The sequence below is a fragment of the Solanum tuberosum genome, unplaced genomic scaffold, assembly GCF_000226075.1.
Source record: "Solanum tuberosum cultivar DM 1-3 516 R44 unplaced genomic scaffold, SolTub_3.0 scf00144, whole genome shotgun sequence".
NCBI classification, from domain to species: Eukaryota; Viridiplantae; Streptophyta; class Magnoliopsida; order Solanales; family Solanaceae; genus Solanum; species Solanum tuberosum.
The window spans coordinates 1265541-1286919 of NW_006239074.1; the positions used below are offsets into that span (position 1 = coordinate 1265541).

Consider the following 21379-nt stretch of genomic DNA (forward strand, 5'->3'; position numbering starts at 1 on the left):
GATTACTTCATGGAGAATTTAATAAGTTTTTCACTAAAACAAATTTATGAAAAATATATATAAAACATTAATTTTCAATTATTGATAAATGTATAATCATCATAAAATGAAAGGATTAAACAATTATCACATCAAAAGGACATGACTTAATTATGAGGGCAGTTTGATTGAAAAAGTTAAAAACAATTTTTTTTTTGTGGTGTTTGCTTTAGCTGTCCAGAGAAAAAAATAATACTCAATCCCAACTTAGATTAATTTTTTAAATCAATTTTAGAATTTTAAATACTCATTTTATCCCTGCTAAAATAATTTATAACCATACAAATATATATAACTATTATTTATTTAGATTAGTGATCAATAGCTAAAGAAAGTGAAAGAAGTAGAATTAAGCCATTCATCTGGAAAAAAAACTAGCGAGCTCAACGTTTGAAACTTCAACACAATCATTTCATAGTAGCTTGTTACTATAACTTCTATTTAGCTTATTCCGTACTTACTCACTTCACTCGTTCTCATTTAATAGCGATTCTTCGTTCTTTAAATAGCCACGCGGGAGCTCTAAAATTTCATTCCGTTCAGGTCCTTAGTTTCAGTTGAATCACAATCATATAGAAATTGGGATAGAAACAATGCTTAATTTTATTTCTTTCTTAAACTACGTATCAAGTCAAATTACATCATATAAATTAAGACGAATGAAATAAACCATGCTTAGTTTACCAACTTTTTCAATTATATCCAACCACTAACCAATTAAAATCAGACAAATATATAGCAAAAAATTCAACACAACATACTGTCACATTCTCTTATACTCACCATACTGTCATTTTATCAATCTGCAAAGAATTTGAGATCACTCATGTGTTTTTTCAGAAAAAAAAAAGAGTCATAAACCCAACAAAAACCCGCCCACCCCTTGTATAAAAAGCAAGAATGAGCACAAAAAAATGGAACACATGCTATAAATATATATATATATAGAAAGAGAAAGAAAAAGAGTGAATACAAAGAAGGGAAAGAAAGAGAAGTAGGAGTAGTGGGTGGTTGTCTGCAGAAGAAAAAAGAGTAAAAAAGGAAGTCCCTTTCAGTATTTAGTCCTCTCTTCTACAGAGGAAACAAAAAAAAAAAAGGAAAAAAAACCCTAGCTTTTGCTTAAGCATCATGTGGGGGTTGTCATAAACAAGTAAAGTAGCCTCTAACTCTTCAACATATGCATTCTTGTTAAGATATTTTATGTTCCCAGATCTGAAAAGAGTCCCTTTTTGCTCTCATTATTGTTGGATTTTGAGAAAAATGAGTTCTTTAAAGGAAAACTGAAGTGGGGTTGTTTTTTAATGTTTGTGTAGCTTAAAGATTGGATTTTTATGACTTTGTGTTAGGAATTTGAGGTTTTGGGGGTTATTTGGAGGAGCTCATTTTCCAAGAAAGTTTTGGGGGTTTGTTTTTGTGGTGGTTTGATTGGGGTTGTGGCATCTTCTTGGGATTTGAATTGGATGCATTGATTTGGGAGGTTCTTTTTTTTTGCATTGCATTTTGGTGGTGAAGGCAGGAAGTACTGGCTTTTCTGTTTGATGTGAATGGTCTGGAAGTTGAAAGAGCAAGGATTGAAGTGATTTTTGTTGGAATCCCTGGTGTTGTTACATTGTGTTTTCAGCTAATAACAGTTATTGTTTCTGGAACATTGTGAAAAGTTTGAGCATTTTCTTAGTTGTTGGGGAAGTGATCTAGATTAAGTAGTTGATTACTTGGAGCAAAGGAGCTCCATTGGTGGAAAATTTGGTCACTTTTTCTCTGCTTTTGCTAATTAACATCCAAATATTTGCACTGGAGTGGCTAGGAGTTCCTGGAGCTGTCACCATGTCTTCCTTGAGTAGGGAACTGGTTTTCTTAATCCTCCAGTTTTTGGATGAGGAGAAGTTCAAAGAAACAGTTCATAAGTAAGTTTCTCTCTATTAAGATTTTTATCATTAAAATCAAATGCCAATATAATTTAGTGAATGAAATGTGATTTAGTATTCTAAATTGATTTTTTCCTTTCCTATCTCATTTCGATTAGACCCGATGAGTGATGTAGCAAACTGATCACCTTGAGTCAGATTTAGATTTTCTTTGTTTAAGGAATTTTCAGCTTAATGCTGAAATCTTATGATTGTTTCCTTTTGGGTTTTTTGATTGTTCTCTCTCTCATTTCATCATTCAACTAGAGTCTAGAGAGCAAGTTAGATGATATAACTCTTTAACTCTTAAGGGGGTGTAATGTTAATTCTCTAGTTCTCTTCTCATGTTCCATTATACCATAAAATTGCATGAATATTAACTTTAGGTTGGAGCAAGAATCTGGTTTCTTCTTCAACATGAAATACTTTGAGGAGCAAGTGCAAGCTGGTGAATGGGATGAAGTTGAGCGATACCTTAGTGGGTTCACAAAGGTTGAAGACAACCGCTATTCAATGAAGATCTTCTTTGAAATAAGAAAGCAAAAATATCTTGAAGCTCTTGACAAGTGAGTTCAAATATCATTCACCATTAAATCGTTCCATAAGTTTCAGCAGCACCTCTAATTATTTGGTTGGTTTCTGAAATATATCTGCCAGGCATGATCGAGTAAAAGCAGTTGAGATTCTTGTGAAGGACCTTAAGGTTTTTGCTTCTTTTAATGAAGATCTCTTCAAGGAGATCACCCAGTTATTGACTCTTGACAATTTTAGGTATTAAATTTTGGCTTGAAGTGTGATGTGTACTCTCTTTCCTTTTGTGATGATTAAATGAAAATCTTTTGTTGTATCCCTAGGCAGAACGAGCAGCTCTCCAAATATGGGGATACAAAGTCGGCAAGAAATATTATGCTGGTAGAACTAAAAAAGCTTATCGAGGCAAACCCTCTGTTCCGTGACAAGTTAGCTTTTCCCTCTTTCAAAGCTTCACGACTGCGGACATTGATTAATCAAAGGTTCTATGCTAAAGCGTGCTTCATATCTTGTATTTAATCCACTGAGGTTATCTATCTGGGGATGTTTGATGCTTCTTATACTTCCATAATATGCAAAAGAGATTCGGCATGATATTATCTACCATCAACCATTTAAAGATTACCTCAATTAGAAGTGCCGATCAAGTTTGTTTCAATATCTAGCGAAGCAATGCCTGGGGGGCCTATTATTCCGCTACTACTAATGATAATATTTATTGCTGTTAGCTGTTGATATTTTTAATGATGAGATCAACCCCCTTCTGTGATAATCTGATTTTCTTGTTGAGACTACATTATTAAGTTTTGTGTCATTTGGATTTCAGTCTTAACTGGCAGCATCAGCTATGCAAGAATCCACGTCCAAATCCTGATATTAAAACACTTTTTACTGATCATACTTGTGCTTCTAGCAATGGAACTCGGCCTCCTCCTCCTGTAAATACGCCTCTTGCTGGACCAGTTCCAAAGCCTGGGGCATTTCCTCCACTTGGAGCACACAGTGTGAGTAGAGTTCATTAAACATTTTTTTCCCTTAAGAACGATACCTCTTACTTATCTGCTAAACCATTTGCTATGTTCCATGTGGTATCTCAGTTATTTTAGTTTTCTTATTACAGCCATTCCAACCAGTTGTTTCACCTTCACCAAGTGCCATCGCAGGGTGGATGTCAAGTGCAAACCCTTCTATGTCTCACACTGCTGTTGCTCCTGGTCCCCCTGGACTCGTGCAGGCTCCTGGCGCTGGTCTGTTATATTATTATTGGTTTGGAGGAAATTGTGGTTGCATTTCCAGAAAGTTAGCATTTTTCTTGAACTAAAGTTGTCTACTGTAATGTCATCAGCTGGCTTTCTAAAACATCCAAGAGCTAACCCAGGCGGTCCTGGAATGGACTTTCAAATGGCCGAATCAGAGCATTTGATGAAACGAATGCGTGCTGGTCAATCTGATGAGGTGAGATTGAAGTAAGATGGAAATAGCAAGTTTGCGAGATTACTTCACCGAATTGATTAACAAGACAAGCAAACACATTTTTTTTTTAATTCTCCAGGTATCCTTTTCTGGTTCAACTCATCCTCCCAATATGTATTCACCGGATGACCTTCCCAAAACTGTTGTGCGGAATCTTAGCCAAGGATCTAACGTTATGAGCATGGATTTCCATCCACAACAACAGACTGTTCTTCTAGGTTGATTCTGATTGGCCCCTCTATAGTTAGTTAATTATGATTGGGTGTTTATGTGCATATTCCTATTCAAAATTGAGATATATCATTTGAGTATTTTGTAAGTTAGACCTATGGATGGGAAGGGGGCATTGTGTGGTTTTCAATTTCTGATGGTCCTAATTTCCACCTTTTCCTTGTATCACCATGTAGTGGGTACCAATGTTGGTGACATTAGCATTTGGGAAGTTGGATCTCGAGAACGGTTAGCGCATAAGTCCTTCAAGGTTTGGGATATATCTGCATGCTCAATGCCATTCCAGGTGAGAATTTCTTCCGGTTTTTGAATTCTAATAATGCTTCTTTGATCCCCCCAATTAGTGAAACAACTTTTGTTTCCAGTCCATCATTAAGTGGACGTTTGGACATAAAAATTGTGAAATTTGGAATAAGTTGAAAATGGAATTTGGAAATTGGAGTTGTTTCAACATGAATACTAATCGGAATTGTTCTTGAATTTAAGTGAGTGATTTGGAGTGAAAATTGTGAAAACAACATTTGGGAGATTTTCGAATTCAGAAAAATTGTAACTATTCTATGTCCAAACAGTTTTCTGGAAAAAAAGTGGAAAATAGTCATGGCCAAATGGGCACTTAAGTGTGAATCCTGTCCCATAATGAGATGCCAAACAATTCAGTATTGTACTGCATATTATTTGATCTTGGCATACTATCGTTCAGTGAAGTGTGAACCACCTTACTTCACAGTTCACATATTAACATCTTTTTAGCACATATCAGAATACACCCCAACCCCAATAAACAAGCTCCAAAAACTCTTTTTTCTTATTTTTTCAGTTTGTTAATAGGTTTCACTATATTCAGGATTGGAAAGAGTGTGTCTATATTACTCCCTCCGTTCATTTTTTACTTGTCACTGTTTTGGCACACCCATTGAGAAAACAATTATTGGTATATATATGATGTTTTGTATTAAGTCTTGAAAAATGATTTGAAGAACAAGTATTTAATGTTGAGGGTAAAACATGGAAAAAAAAGAATTGCCTTTCCTTGTTATGTCAAAAGTGGCAAGTAAAAATGAAAATCTATTTTAGGAATAAGTGACAAGTAAAAGTGAACGGTGGGAGTAAGACATATTTCCTCAATTTAGCATATTTCTAATTTCTCCCTTTTCTTCTTTGGGTTGTAACCTGTAAGATTCACTTTTGCCTCCCTAATTAACATGCTTTGGTTGCTTATCATTCAGTCAGCTTTGGTCAAAGATGCCACTGTATCAGTCAATCGATGCGTGTGGGGTCCAGATGGTTCTATACTTGGTAAGATGGTCTTTTATTGGTTCACTTTTTATTTTCTGTGATAAGTTTTTGCAGCTTTAGGAACTCAATTGTACCCATGATTTTGTCATTTTGCTTTTTGTAGGTGTTGCCTTTTCGAAGCACATTGTTCAAATATACACATACAGCCCAGCGGGAGAATTGAGACAGCATCTAGAAGTAAGCCATGCAAAGAAACTCTCTCTGTATCTCACACCCTCATATCAATAATTACATAACTTATTAACTCTTCATATTCTTTCATGTTATAGATTGATGCTCATGCTGGTGGTGTTAATGATATTGCATTTTCCCACCCTAATAAGCAACTCTGCATAGTGACGTGTGGGGATGACAAGACAATCAAGGTAATCTCTTTGACATGATAACATAATATTGGTGTTATGCTTTCATTTAGTTAAAAAATAGAAGAAAGCTGTTGGTATGGGCGTATGGTAGGATTTATTTTCTTCATTATTTGCTTTCTTGTAACAGGTCTGGGATGCAGTAAGTGGTCGTAGACAACATATGTTTGAGGGGCATGAAGCTCCTGTATATTCTGTCTGCCCTCACTACAAAGAGAGTATCCAGGTAAACCAATTGCATTCTGTGGTTACTTTTCTCACAATATCGACTCTTGGGCTGCTGAACTTTTTTCATGGGGCTTCTTTGAGGGGCAAGAAAGCCATCTTCTAATTTTATTATATTGTGTTTGAAAAAGAAGAATATTTTCTGAATTTGTATTTTGCAGTTTATTTTCTCTACGGCCATTGATGGTAAAATTAAAGCTTGGCTGTATGATGGCATGGGATCAAGAGTAGATTATGATGCTCCTGGTCTTTGGTGCACAACAATGGCATATAGTGCTGATGGAACCAGGTTGGTCCAAAAGTCAATACAATTCGATCTTTGTTTAGTAAGTGACCTTATTTGTTTCAAACAAGGAAGCTTTGACTATTTTTATGCAATGCGTGTAATCTTACTTTTCTTTCTTCGATAAGATCTTATCCTTGTGATGCAAATTTGGTTCTACATTTTTTCTCCATCCTTATATCAAGCTAAAGTAGTATAATGATTCTAAATCTACTAGCTTCTTTATCTTCAAATTTCAGACAATGCATTCTATTCTTGTTTTTTTGTGTTATCTTTCTGCACTTTCTTTCAAGCGGATTGTGTATATCATATGCATTCAGCATGTCATTCCAAAAACTCAAAAGCACAAAAATATTAACTAGTCTGGACAAGTTTTCTACCCCATCTTATAAAAAAGGTCTATGGACAGGTTTCTCCTGCCATTGGAGCACCTATGATTCTTTTTAGCCAGTCACCCAAAAAATACTTGCTGGAGTAGTGAACCATATCCTCCCGTCTTGTGTGCTCAGCTTGCGTCCAGTCCAACTCAATGAACTCCTTGAGTTGAGTTACATACTCTGGATCGTCCAGAAATTTGATGCTGAATTAATTGATGGTTTAAATCTTCCCATTCCGTTTCACACATAAATCACCTTAGAATATGCTGGTGCCTCTTTTCTGTTGATTAACTTGTGTCAATTGGGATTTTATGAGACCCAACCGACCAAGACCAACAACTGTAGAACGTGATCTACTATCCCAGATAGATTTCCAACTTATAAGGTCATTATATAGGTTGTTAAATAGAGGAAGACAACAATTTACAACCAGTTTACAATAATATTTTCCATCCTCCAGGTGATTCCATCTTATCGAGTCTTTCATTTCCTATTTGATATGCAGAGCTGCTAGCTATTTTAACAATTGGGCTGATCTGTGTATATCTCAATTTTCAAAGTTCCCACTGAAAGATAGGTTTCACCCAGATTGAGACTGAATTGGGCTACTTTCCCTGCAGTACTAAGAGCAAAACTGAACAGTTTAGCAAGGTATGACCAACCCAAGCATCATGCCAAAATCTCAATTTCATCCACTTTTCGTGCTGAGAATTGGAAGTTTAAGAACATCCTTCCATAGGTTCCTAATACTCTTCCAAACCACAGCACCAAGGTTTAAGAACTCCAATAATCAGCAGTGTGATATTTTTAGACTCCACCAAATATCTGGTGTCACGTAAATAAAAGGATCTTATTTTCCTGTTTTTGACATTTGTATACCAAAACCTCCCACTTTCTTTGGTAGTATTGCTGGACTCTCTTGTTTAATGGAAATGTATCTTTGTCCCTGTTCCTTCTAAACTTTTTACGTCTCCTCTTAAATTCAACAGGTAATGGGTAAAGAGACATGACATATGTTGGTTGCTATCTAGAACCCAATGTGGACAATTCTTCCCCAAAATGAGTGATATTGTCTCGTTCGCCTTGAATTTCTTTTTCCACCCTATCAAGTCCCCCCTGCCATATAATCCCATCCTTGTGTTTAGTCCTAAGGGGATGCCATGTTAAGTGGTAGGGAAGGAACCAACTCCGCAACCTTTAATTGCTGCTAACTAATGAATGTTTTGCACCTGGCATAGACGAAAAAACATTAGGTGATTTCTCCCTACCTGCTTAGACTTGGTGGGAGGTAATAGGTACCCATTGAATAGTCGAGGTGTGCACAAGCTGGCCTGGATACCACCTTTACAAAATAACTGTTCTGTTCGTCATTTATGGGGATAAAGATGCTCATATGAGATTTATAGTCTACCTAGAATTTTCCTCAAATAAACCAACAGTACAATGCTTAGATGCTTAATTGCCTAATGCCTACTCTAGGTTGACTTCATCAAGAAAAACATCAGAAAATATGAGTCATCAGCATAAAGCATGAGAAAAATATGTAGAGACTTGTTGCTATCAGTGCCGGCTGAAAGTCCTTCGATCCAGCTAAGCCATATATAGTATTGTTTATCCAGACCTTACTACTGGCTGTGACCTGCCTTGTTGGTCAAGTTCAATTCATTTTGTGTCCAAAAAGTCGGCATAATCTAACCATCTTACCCAGATTTTTTGAACTGAGGATATGTCCCAGCAGTCTATCTTAGTCTTTTGCAAACAGTAAATGTCAGCTCTCTATGTTTGAGTCAATAGTTCAACACTTGTCCATTTTTTTTTCTGCTGTTAAGTCTGCTGTCTGCGTGCACTCCAACTAATAAAACATAGCTTCTTTTGGCAGATGTTAACAAAAAATTGCCTTTACCTGCCATAATTCGTATTGAACTCAATCATCATTAATTCCTTTGCTGTTTGTGATTTCATTGGTTTTCCTCCTTTTATCTCTAATTTCGGTTTCTTTATTGAAAGACATGATTAAATAAATAAAAGTATCTCTCTAGCTTAAGTTGGTGGATATGGTCACACACTTCAACATGGTAGTAGAGATCTCATGCCACTCATTATCAAAGAGAATCTCCACGTGCTTGACTCGTGAAAAAGAATAAGCCGCACTTAAGATGGTGCGTTGAAAGACATTATTAAATAAATTAAGTGTGCTTTCTCTAATAATTTAAGCTTTTGAATGAGATGGTCACACACTTCAATATCATATTATTTTCTGAATTCATACATACTCCAGGTAGAGTGCTCCCTGTAGTAGATTTTCCAGAGGTTTTTTCAAATTCCTTAGAATTTTAAGAAGTCCCTTTTTCAGTACTCTTATCAAACATTCCGCTGCCCAAAAAAATGAAGAAGGGCTAAAGTTATGGGCACCCCAAGGCAAAACATGAAGCCATTGGAGGAGGACTCATTAGGGTGAGTTTTATACTCAAAGGTGTCATGGTAGAAGATATGACTGCAACAGTGAATGAGTGAATGATGCTTATTGAAGTTAGAAAAATGAATTGTAAAGAGGCCTTCATGATTTTATGATAAATGTCTGAAACGAGACGCTTTTTTGAGAAAGATCTCTGAAACAAGAGAAACTTGTTTGCGTTTGATTTTTTATAGTCACTCTTAACTTTTCCACCTTCTTTCAGACTTTTCTCTTGTGGGACAAGTAAAGAAGGTGAATCCCACCTCGTAGAGTGGAATGAGAGTGAAGGAGCAATCAAGAGGACATTCTCTGGCTTTAGAAAGCGTTCATTAGGTGTTGTGCAGTTTGACACAACGAGAAATCGTTTCTTAGCTGCGGGTGATGAGTTCCAGATAAAGTTTTGGGAAATGGATAATACCAACATGCTTACAGCTACTGATGGCGATGGTGGATTGCCTGTTAGTATTGCTGTTACTTGAATTCATTTGTTTGATTGACATTATTGAAACTGAGAATTCTTGAATGCCATTTTTTCTTTTCAGGCCAGTCCTAGACTAAGATTCAATAAGGAAGGCTCATTGCTGGCTGTCACAACGAGTGATAACGGAATCAAGGTTCTGGCAAACACTGATGGACAGCGAATGCTGAGGATGCTGGAGAGCAGGGCATTTGAGGGTTCTCGTGCGCTTTCTGATGTCAATGTTAAGGTAATATTGATCCTCATTTGGTGAGTTATGGTTTCATTGCTATACAAGGCCCTTAATGAATACCCTTCGGGGTGGCCCAGTGGTTTGGGCTTGGGACTTCCATGTTGGAGGGTCTCAAGTTCGAAACCCCTTGCTAGCAAAAGCAAGGGGTTTGCCTTCTAGGTCGAGCTCGTTGCACCGGGATTGCCTAGTGCGGGTTACCTCTCCCGTGTGGTTTGCGAGCTATTGCATAGAAGCGGGGGTTTTACCCAGTGCGCACCCAATGGGTAGCGGCTGCAGGTTCCCCTCGTCATTAAAAAAAAGAAAAAAAAGGGCCCTTAACTTATGTAAATTGTCATATTCATACTACCAGTATAATGGCTGTCTTTAATCTTGATGCACTTTGCAGCCACCAATTGCTGGTTCCTTAGGTCCAATTCCTAATATATCTGGGTCGGCACCTCAAATCATTGAACGTAGTGATAGAACTCAGCAATCAATGTCTATCGGCAATCTGGTATTTATCTGCCATGATCTCTCCCTCCCCCTCTTTATTACCTTTATTACCTTTGACAGGGAAATGCATGGTGCTTCTTGATCTTGTCGTTTAAAGTATGATGCTATTATATTTGAATTATCATGCTTGTCATATCAATAGGCCACCATGGAAAGCAGCAGAGTTCCCGATGTAAAACCTAGAATTGCAGAAAATATGGACAAGATTAAAAGCTGGAAATTCTCCGACATTGCTGACTCATCTCAACTTAAAACGCTAAAGTTGCCAGACCCTCTGTCAGCCAGCAAGGTTGTTATAAAACTTCATCTACATTTTTAGATTCACTTGCTTGTGGAAGGTTCTCTTTTGAAGACTAAAGTTGGTGGCATCTTTTGTTATAATCCTTGTTGAATTGAATTGTGTGACTACCTCATATAAAAGGTTTAGAAAAAGACGACTTTATTTGCTTGATTATATCTCGAATACACTCTCTCATGTGGGGCTTTGATTCTTTTTTGCGGCCAAGTATGCGGAAACTCTGTTTTTGATGAAGGGTGACAGGAAACCTTGGAAATTCTTTATTTGCTTGATTAGATCTTTAACAACTCTTAATTATTCCTGGAGACTAGTGTAGAATCCCCTTCTGCATGTTTATGTCTTTCTTTGTTGGATATGAATTGTTGCTATTAGTATCGTTGAGGCACAAAATGCTTCTTCGATTGATAGTCTTTGTCAGCAACCTAAAGACATCTGAATTGTAATGATGGCAGGTACTGCGGCTGCTCTATACTAATTCTGGGCTTTCTGTGCTGGCACTGGGCTCTAATGCCATTCATAAGCTCTGGAAATGGCAGAGAAATGAGCGAAATCCATCTGGAAAGGTTAAGTTGGAGTATCCATATGGCTCACATCAAATTCTCACTAGTTTTTCTTGTCAGAAAATTCTGACTGGTTTGCTTTACTTAATTCTTTCTTTCAGTCCTCCGCTGCAGTTGTTCCACAACTGTGGCAGCCGACAAATGGAGCACTCATGTCTAATGATGTCGGTGATGCGAAATCAGCTGAAGATGCGGCTGCATGTATTGCTTTATCTAAAAATGATTCTTATGTCATGTCTGCTTCTGGTGGGAAGGTCTCCTTGTTTAACATGATGACCTTCAAGGTTTGTTGACCCTCTCTGGGAAAAAGGAGTGGACAATGTTCTTGTCTAGTTCTTAAACTTGAAGTTTGTCAACATTTTTATCATTATGTACAAAGTTGACTTGTCCCTTCTTTGACAATGATAAATTGGTGCATCTAAACTGACACATGAACTCTGGTTAGGTGATGACAACTTTCATGCCACCACCCCCTGCAGCCACCTATTTGGCATTTCATCCTCAAGATAACAATGTTATCGCTGTAGGAATGGAGGACTCCACTATCCAGATATATAATGTTAGGGTTGATGAGGTACTTTTTCCTATTTTACGTGTTGGTCCTAGATTGTACATGTCATTCCGAAGGAACAGTATTGCACTATTGCTTATTTGGATTGTCACTGTTTATTCTGGTACTGAAACTTAATTTTGTAGCTTCTATGTTCTCCTCTTTATCCTCCTGTTCGTTTACATTGCTCATTAGCCATGTGTGTTGGGAATATCATCATGCATGCTTATCTAGCATTATCAATTAATTAAAACTGGACGGAAGCGTGAAAATATAAAACCTTTACTTATCCTTTATTCTTAGACAAATGGATGTTAATCATAACATTTCACAGTAACCAACCATGCTTTTACTCCTTACCTCAAAGTAAACATACTTTAAAGGTCAGGAATATATAGAACCATCGATATCAAGCGCAAGAGGCTTATTTAATTACATTTCTTCCAAGCCTTATGCTTATCAGCTTTGTTTTTTATTTTCCTTATTCCCGCCTGTCCTTTAGAATTTTGTGGTGACGAATCTTTTCTGTTTGCTTCTTTATGATTTCACTGTCATAGGTCAAAATCAAGCTCAAGGGTCACCAGAAACGAATCACAGGCCTTGCATTTTCACAGAGCTTGAATGTACTGGTATCTTCAGGTGCAGATGCACAGGCAAGTTGATGTTTTTTCTCCTCTTTGAATTTTGCGTCTCTTGTATTCATTTCCTTTTTCAAGGGACAGCACTGTTGGTACCTGTGGATTTTGTGGTTTGCATTTATGCATGAATCTTAGTTTGTCATCTTTATACGGAGGGCAATTGTGCTTCCTTCGCAATTTTGCCATGTCGATGCTGTAGTAGTAATGTTGTATAATTTTAATGACATGCTAATAACAGAATATTTGGTGCTTGTTCTGTGATGCAGCTATGTATCTGGAGTGTTGATGGCTGGGAAAAGAAAAAAGCAAGGCCTATACAAGTGCCGCCAGGTCACCAAGCTCCCTTAGTTGGAGAAACTAGAGTCCAATTCCATAATGACCAATCTCATATACTAGTAGTTCATGAAAGCCAAATTGGAATCTATGATACCCAGCTTGAATGTCAACGTTCAGTAAGTCTTCACATTAATTTATTGTTAGATGCACACATAGAATTTATATCGATTGCACAGAAAACAGGTGTTTTAGGTTTACTCTACTTGTCAGTATATAACATTCTCATCTCTTCAATTGTGATTGTACTGATTGCACGTTTCTTGTTTGTTTGGGGTAAGTTTCCTGTGTTACAAAGGTATGCTGGATTTCAAGATACGATAGAAAATAATCATTAAGTACTTGGGATCTATTATGCTTAGTTGCACAGATACTTCACTTTGATGCCACACCCCTGTCAGATTCTCCATAAATACACTACTTTTGGCAAATCCGACACGCACCCATTGACATTTTTGAAGAGTCCAAGCAACATTATGGCAATGCTAAACCAGAATTGCTGGGAACCAATGCAATTGTCTGCGTTCTTTGTGTTCCCATTATAAAAATTAGTTAATTCTTTTACCGTGTTGACATTCTTTGCTCTTCCTAGTTTCTACTTTCCTTACTTGATTTGCATACTTTGGTAGTGTAGCTGCATATATATTGCTTGGCATGGCTCAACAATAGAGAGCTTTCATGTTGCATATTTTATTATGAACACGCTACATTCATTATCATGGCTCCAAAGTTTGACTCTTTAATTCCTTACTTTTCCTAGTCCAAATATTAAATGATTTAAGCATTAATATGTTGCAGTGGTATCCAAGAGATTCACTTTCTGCTCCCATTTCAAGTGCTATATACTCATGTGATGGTCTGCTGATCTTTACTGGATTCTGTGATGGTGCAATCGGAATATTTGATGCAGACAGTCTCAGACTTCGATGTAGAATTGCACCCTCAGCTTACTTATCTTCAATTGGCAGGTAGTCATGCTTTCCTTGGATAGATTCATTGTTTTGATGCATATAAATGATGTATTGCACATGTTTTGTGCAATTGTGACAAATATGGGAGTTGGAGTGTCTGTCTAGTGGGCTTTGATTTGCTCAAAATGCTTCAAAATGAAGCTTGATGTGTTACCATGTCCTAGAGAGTTCATGGGCTGTGGTGGCTATACCTCTCTCCTCTTCCACAGTAGTACTGCAGGCTTCCATTAGTGGATTGAAACGAATTTGCCTAAATGGAAGGACAAATTCAAAAGGCTGCTAGGTCACCCATTCGAACTGTAACCCAGCTCAGAGATCCTGAGTTTGACTTTTGCCAAGCCTAGGTCCAACCTTAACCATTCCCTCCCTGAAAACAGAATATCCGAAGAACACAGAAGTTCAATAGAGGAGCAAAGAGATCAACAGATAACTATAGTCCTTGGATAGTTTCCTATAGCAAGATTAATCAAACGTGTAAAACAGACCCTGAATAGTACCTGAACTATTCCAAGCAAACAAAGTACTAAACTCTATGATGCTAAATGCTGATGCCAGATCTTAAGTGATCTCTTGGAAACTTGCCTTTGTTTGGACACCAACTTAGCTGCTGGAAAATATATTACTCTAGAGTGGTATGTGAGTGTTAAGGAAAGTGATTTTCTTGCATACATGTGTTTGTTCAAAAGGAAAATGAAATTCTAAAAGAAAAAATGATCATTTTCCCCGTAAAACTTTGCATTATCTGGAGGACAATTTTGAAGGAAATTAACTTGCAAGAAAGTTCTTGACTGAATACACAATACGTTGCACAAAGTTGGCACTTGGATTTCTGCTTATATTTGGTGAAGAGGGGCACGAGCCTCTCTACATAGTGACATGAAATAATGACATGCTCATTACGCTATCTGAATTCAGAGTTAACGTTTCGTAACTGTTGCCAACTAATCTGAATTTCACTTGTTTAAGCAGCGGCAGTGGCGCTGCATTTCCTGTAGTGATAGCAGCACATCCATCTGATTCCCATCAATTCGCTCTTGGTATGAGCGATGGCACAGTGCATGTGATCGAGCCATCAGATGCAGAGCCCAAGTGGGGCGGTTCATCGTCTCAAGATAATGGAGCTATGCCTTCTATTCCCTCAAGTTCTGCATTGAATAGTCAGCCATCAGAAACACCTTCAAGGTGATGATACATTCAACATGATGATAGAAAGATTATGGTGCTCATACTGTTCTTTTTAGATCCTAATATTGTAAAGTTCTAAAAATAGCTTATTCTTTTCTATCTATTTTGACTATTCTTTTGGATAGAAGTCATTGTACATCTTTGATCAGCAGCATTTAGCCAAGCCATTTTTTAAAAAAAATTCTGTTTCTCAAATGGTTCATTGTAGGGGTGTGCAAAAACCGATTTAACCAATAAACCGAACCGAAAAAAAACACTATTGGTTTATTGATGTTGGGTTATTGGGCTAACGGTTTTTAAACGGTTTTGCAAAATTTTTTATTGGGTTATTGGTTCGGTTTTCGGTTTTATAATTTTTGTTAATGGTTAAACCGATAACCCAATAAGACTATACTAAATTTACTAGTCTTATTGTTAATGGTTAAACGATTGTTACTTTCACACTTTTTCCTTTGAATGTGTCTAGTGTCTAAACTTGCAAGAAAAATGATTGTTACTTTTATGATTATTACTTTCATGCCAAATGCTGGAAAATCATATGGTTTATTTGAAATTTCTTATCATGTATATAATATATATGAGTATTTTCTTATTGGTTAAACCGAAAATCGAACCGTTAAGTACCATAAATCGATTAACCAAAACCGATAAGAAATATGTTATTGGTTTGGTTATCGGTTTGATGTATTTACAAACCGAAAATTGATAAACTGAACCAATAACACCTAAAATCGAACCGAACCGACCGATGCGCACCCCTAGTTCATTGATTTCTTCCATCTTGTTTCTTCTGCCAAGTTCTGAATCATTTGATAACTTGTTTTTATGCATCTGCAGTGTCTTTCTGTTTTCTTACCTGTATTTGATGTTTATATCAAGTCGATGATTACATGATGTCTTCAAATATGCTGTTGTCGTTGGACATAGTTAATTAATCCACATTCTCATCCCCTTTGAAATCATTTATTAATGAGAAATGTAAACCCATAATTGCAGATGTAGAAGCAAATGGCACCAGAAATAATTTTGTTAATATAAAATTCAATTTAAATGATCCAATTTTTTCATTTGTTTGTGTGATCACCAATTCACCAACCGAAAAAGTTTCTTCTATTTACACTTATTATAGAGGAGTTAACTTCAAGATGTAAACTTTTTTTACAATAATCATGTCAAAGTGACCAGAAAAAAAACAATTATTATAATGTATATAATGAACATAGTTTTGTGAGTTATATAAATAATGTATTATTTTATGAGTGTTAAATTATCTAATTTTCTGTGAGAATTTGAACATAGAATTTTCTATTTTTTTGAAATTGAGATCACATAATTTTACATAATAAAATACTATAAGTCACAATTACAAGACATAAAAAAGTTTTGATCAATGAAAAACATCTTTGGCTCTCCAAAGAGTAATTACAACACATCAAGTGGGAAAAAAGAAATAATTTTGAAACTTGTAGGTTCTGCAACTAAAACATACCAAACTTGTGACCTCAAACATGTCATAATTTTTATGTGATTACAAAAGCTTTCTCAGGTAAGGTAAATGAAAATTGTATAGTAGTAATTTGTTTCCAAATTCAAAAATGTGACATCTATTTTGAAAAAGACTAAGGGTATTTTAAGTAGGAGAAAAATAATTTCCAACAAATATTTTCTAATTTTTTTCATGTTCGATTGGTCAAATGATATGAAAAATATTTTCTCTAAAAAAAATGACTTCTATAATAGAAGTAACGAAAACAAATTCCACGAGTGATATTCCATATTAATTATGTCCCTCTAACTTTCAACACACCTTATCTTCAACTCGACCCATATAGGGTAGATAATTAGGAGCACAAATCTTTTGAACTTAATTTTGGACACTATGATATTAATCACACAAATAGCTTCCCTCCATGCTCCTAAATCCTAACAAAAAGACAAACAAAAAAGAGAGCCAACGTACGCTAATCGTACATTCAAAAAGAGAAAAAAAAAAAAACAGGTAGCAGAGTGCCATTGGATGCTTTATTCTTGGCTCTGCAACTTTTCTTTTTGTTTTAGCGTGTGCTGGATGATGATAATGATGAAAGTACTAAACTTTGCTAAAACCCCTTTTTAAATTTCTTCTCTAAGGAGCTGAATCTGAAGATTTTCTTTGTTTTCAGTAATAAAAAAAAATGGGAGGACCTGTTATAGAAAGAAGAGGAGGTAGTGTAGTTTGGGTGCTGAGGCAAAATGGAACATGGTGGCCTGGGAGAATATTGTGTAGCAATGAAATCCCAACTTCTGGGATTCTTTCTCGTACTGATTTCAGTTCAAGATTTCCAATTAAGCTTCTTGGGAGAGATGATGCTTCTGTGTATGCTTCTTAGCTCTTCTTTTTTTGTGCTTCTTTTGTGGTTTTTGTGTTAGGAGTTAGAACATGGGATTCTTGAGTACCCCTTTTGTTTTTTCTTGGTAGGGAGTTAAGATTTGGTGGATTTTTTTTGGTAAGAACAAGAAAAGATGGATTTTTTTCTACCGTCTTTTGCTGCCAAGTAGTAAGAACAAAATATAGCAGAATTTTGTTGAATGTTGTTATACTCATAGAAATGAAGGTTGGTTATTGTTTATTTTGTTTTGCATGTGAGAAAAGAAGTTAAATATGTTTTAAAATCAAACTTTTGACTTAAGACCCTTTCTGTCATTACCATAGGAGCTGTCTCTTTTGCTGGTTTCACAGCTTAGGTTGAGCACCATAGTTTGTTTTTCTCAGTTTCATTTGCGTTTATTTCTCTTGATGCTGTTGGTAAGTTTAACCTGCGTACCTCTAGAGAGCTTCTTGATCACAGAGGAAACAGTGAAGCAGGACAAAACTGTGTCATATATGTTGCTGCCTTGTTCCTTTAGTGTGTTTCTTGATAGCTTTTGTGGTTCTTAAGAGCAGTAAATGAAGATGTGAAATCATGTTTGTGTGCAATTGTATAACGAAATTATCAGGTGTTGGTACAATTTGGAGAAGTCTAGCCGCGTAAAGGCATTTCGATGTGGTGAGTTCGATGGTTGTATCAAAAAAGCTGAATCATCCAAGAATTTTACCTATACTAAAAGCCTGAAATATGCACATAGAGAAGATGCAATTCTTCATGCTCTTGAACTTGAGAAGCAAGACCAAGAGAAACTGGAAAGGCCAGGTATTTTAGCTGTTAGACTCAGATTAGCTGTTGCATCTTTGTTGTATTAGACTGAAAATTGATGAGGATATCGATGCTTATTCGAGCATAAAATGATGTTTTAGCTCATAGAACAGTGATTAGGAGGGAATTTGATCTCAATCAAGATGACTGCTAAATATAATGTTCATGATTCCACATTAAGGAAAAAAGTGTCTCATCATTGTAATCTTGAAAGCTTCTTAAATAAAATCAACTAAAGAACCTGTTCGTAAATTTTGTTTGTACATTACAGTATTTTTTTCTGGATTCAAAGAGGGTGAGACTCATGGAGAAAGTAATCAAAGAGCAAAGAGAAGCAGACGTTTTTACTCCCCTATCGACTCGATATCTTTCTTGGAGAAATCAGTTCATTCTCAATCATCAAATATGGTTGCCACCTCTATTCATGCTGCAGAAATTTCTTCTTCCAAGTCCATGAGTTCCTTGAAGAGTGAATCACAGAGCTCACATAAAAAGAGAGAGACAACTGCAGGTTAATGTTTATCCTCTGCTTCTTTTTTTAATCCTTTTGTTAATTGTTTTGATACATGTACATCTCCTTTCGATTCCATCTTCTTTGAGAAAGTCGTGTGTTTGCGAATTAAATCCTCATCTTTCCTTAATTAGCATAATTCGAACTGGTTGTTTTTTCAAGTGTTGCCTTTCTCATATTTGAGCAGATGTTACATAATGATCTCCGCCTTACATTTATGAGCAATGATACCTAAAGCACTAGCACTGTAGCACACTTCTCTTCATTTGCTTTCAGTTTCTTCGAGTTATTACATCAGTGTGCTACTGTAATGTCATAGAAACGACATTGTCAGTGACTTCAACTTTAGAAAATTTACATCAAAGAATATACCTTACATCATATGATTTAAGTTTAACAATCATAGGAGTAAATCACTTGATGAAAGATGGAAATTTTTTCCTTTTCTTTCCCTCAGAATGATGCTGCTTAATAGAAGAGCACTACAAATGTCTAGAGTAGTTTCACGACCAAGCAATTGATTGGATACTGTTTGCTGTGCTGTTTTGATCTGTTCTGAAAATTCAGGTAACAATGCATTGCGACCAACGAAGATGAACTTCAAAGTCATCAGTCGTCCAGCAGTCAACAAATGGAAGCACAATGGGAAAGTGCATAATCAACATTTTAAGAGCAGATCAGTTGTTTCAACTAATGAAAGAAGTACTGAATTTGGATCTAAGACTGAATCATTTGAAATCATGTCAAGGGATGTCAATCGGAAGTCTCAGCTTAGTCCAGGAAACAGTTTCACAGAGGACACCAGCATCCAAAGCCTTAGTTCAAAGTTCACCACGCGGAAGAATAGTACCAAGACATTAATAGATGTGCATATGACAGTTCAAAGCACTTATAGAGGAGAGCATACTCCCCTTGTTTCCTTAATGAGTAGATTAAATGGAAAGACAATCGTCGGGCACCCCATCAACATAGAAGTATTATATGATAGCTCAATGCTTCCTGTTGAAAAGGAGAGCTCTGATCAACTGCAAAACAAAGGCAGAATGCCTCAACTTGTTTGGAGAACTTCAAAGAGAACTCCCGTCTGTTACACAAGCTCTACCTCTTCTGCAACTAAGTATGAGAACCTTCAGCACAGCAGCAACAAACTTGGAGATTTAAGTTCCCAAGCTAGGAAAAATAGTCCATTTAATACTGAGTCTCGTGGGAAGTTATCGAAGAAGCCAAACATGTCAAAGAATAAACCAAGATCACTCTACCTTGCTGATTCCAGAATCAAGAATGCTGTAAAAGATACATGTGTCCCTGTGAAAGACATATTCATCAAGTTAATAGGGGCACTTGGAAATGTATGATCTTAAGCAAGAGGTGTTCATATATATGGTGTATTTATTACCCTTTATGACTTTTTAAGTAGGAGAAGCTTTCTATAGATATTACAGTTTGCTTAGTTTTTTCGTTCTAACTGCTGACATTTTGAGAACTGTATATTGACATACTTAAGTAGGTTAATGTCTCCTCTGTAAGTATCCTTTTTAACTTACAAAAAATGAGCAAAATGATTGCTCAGTCTTATGTTCTTCTAATATGAAATCTATCTAATAGTCCTGTTGTAGTAAGATTGAGTTGCCTTTTACTATTATATTTCTTCAAGTACTTTTATTACTTTACAGTTAACTTTGTTTATGTTCCTTTTGCATAGTCTTAGTCATTTTTAAATTTGGATAAAAGAAAGAGAGTTGTGATAGAATAGTGGTTAGTGTAGAAATAATTTAATTTCTGATGTATCTTTTGAATGTTTAATTCAGTATTGGAATGATATGGACTTGAATAGATTTTGAGGTTGGGATTTAGTAGGAAAAACAAATTCCACATTTCACATTAATCGCCTCTAGCCATTCTCCAACACATCCACCCCTCACCCCACTCCCCATAGCCCCTCATCATCCACACCCCCTACCCTATCTCATTCCATATAATGTTCGTTAAAATACTAGGTTATAAATAAGAAATAACTTACATTTAAAAAAAATAAAAATTCCTTCACCCCCTAAATACTCATTTTTTTTTCCATGATAGTTACATGGGTATGAATAACACATTCACTCGTAGCTATGTTATTCCCTTGATCGCCTACTTATTTGATAGATTGGAAAAAGTCATGTTATTCATGAAATAGATTAAATATTCAATGAAAAGAGATTATATCTTCAAATATAAAATATTTTTCATAAAAAGACACGTAAATAAAAAACACGACAACTATGGTGAGGAGTGTGAATACTTTAAACGGAAAAGGGTCAAAACTACCCTTAAACTATCCAAAATAGCTTAAATATACCCTTAAACTATATTTCGCTCAAAAATATCCTTCCCGTCAAACTATTGGGCCACACCTATCCTTCTATTTAACAGAAGTATCCATGTGTGTGTAAAATGCCACATGGACACGCCAAACACACCCCACTGCCACGTAGACAAATTAAATCCCTAATTTCACTCTTTCCCCCCTCATTTCATCCTTTCCCTTAGAAATAATTTCACTTTTTCCCCCCTCATTTCATTCTTTCCCTTAGAAACAATTTCACTCCAATGACATCTTGTTGCATACGATGTTTCAAGTGAATTGATAGAGGATTCTGAAATGAGGGGGGAAAGAGTGAAATTGTTTCTAAGGGAAAGGATGAAATGAGGGGGAAAAAGTGAAATTAGGGATGTAATTCGTCTATGTGATAGTGGGGTGTGTTTGGCGTGTCCATGTGGCGTCCATATGACATTT

General features: G+C 36.2%; 2 protein-coding genes across 3 annotated transcripts; both read left to right on the top strand.

Annotated features, from left to right (window-relative positions):
- The first annotated feature begins 983 nt into the window (after window positions 1-983).
- On the top strand, window positions 984-15064 carry LOC102596120 (topless-related protein 1-like). 2 transcript variants are annotated; one of them, XM_006352873.2, is made up of 25 exons: window positions 984-1943; window positions 2330-2509; window positions 2601-2714; window positions 2798-2956; window positions 3301-3478; window positions 3595-3721; window positions 3820-3929; window positions 4027-4165; window positions 4355-4464; window positions 5408-5477; window positions 5581-5654; window positions 5747-5842; window positions 5970-6065; window positions 6226-6353; window positions 9403-9637; window positions 9722-9886; window positions 10275-10382; window positions 10524-10670; window positions 11132-11242; window positions 11341-11523; window positions 11685-11813; window positions 12347-12442; window positions 12694-12879; window positions 13559-13728; window positions 14698-15064. In XM_006352873.2, the coding sequence occupies exons 1-25, from the start codon at window positions 1864-1866 to the stop codon at window positions 14915-14917; spliced, it is 3411 nt and encodes a 1136-aa protein (XP_006352935.1). In that variant the 5' UTR covers window positions 984-1863; the 3' UTR covers window positions 14918-15064. The 2 variants fall into 2 exon arrangements, with proteins under 2 accessions (XP_006352935.1, XP_006352936.1); XM_006352874.2 differs by having other exon boundaries at window positions 14701-15064.
- Window positions 15065-16932: 1868 nt separating this feature from the next.
- Window positions 16933-20219, top strand: LOC102596664 (uncharacterized protein At1g51745-like). The gene is made up of 4 exons (XM_006352875.2): window positions 16933-17272; window positions 17893-18086; window positions 18361-18600; window positions 19168-20219. Exons 1-4 carry the CDS (start codon window positions 17091-17093, stop codon window positions 19953-19955), a joined length of 1404 nt encoding a protein of 467 aa, XP_006352937.1. The 5' UTR covers window positions 16933-17090; the 3' UTR covers window positions 19956-20219.
- The last annotated feature ends 1160 nt before the right edge of the window (window positions 20220-21379 follow it).

Excerpts from the sequence above, each read along its gene's own strand:
- LOC102596120 (XM_006352873.2), top strand. The coding sequence starts at position 1,864 with ATGTCTTCCTTGAGTAGGGAACTGGTTTTCTTAATCCTCCAGTTTTTG. Across the intron at positions 5,843-5,969 it reads GGGATGACAAGACAATCAAG|GTCTGGGATGCAGTAAGTGG; the intron begins GTAATCTCTTTG and ends TTCTTGTAACAG. Across the intron at positions 11,243-11,340 it reads AGCGAAATCCATCTGGAAAG|TCCTCCGCTGCAGTTGTTCC; the intron begins GTTAAGTTGGAG and ends TCTTTCTTTCAG.
- LOC102596664 (XM_006352875.2), top strand. The coding sequence starts at position 17,091 with ATGGGAGGACCTGTTATAGAAAGAAGAGGAGGTAGTGTAGTTTGGGTG. Across the intron at positions 18,087-18,360 it reads AGAGAAACTGGAAAGGCCAG|TATTTTTTTCTGGATTCAAA; the intron begins GTATTTTAGCTG and ends TGTACATTACAG. Across the intron at positions 18,601-19,167 it reads AAAGAGAGAGACAACTGCAG|GTAACAATGCATTGCGACCA; the intron begins GTTAATGTTTAT and ends CTGAAAATTCAG.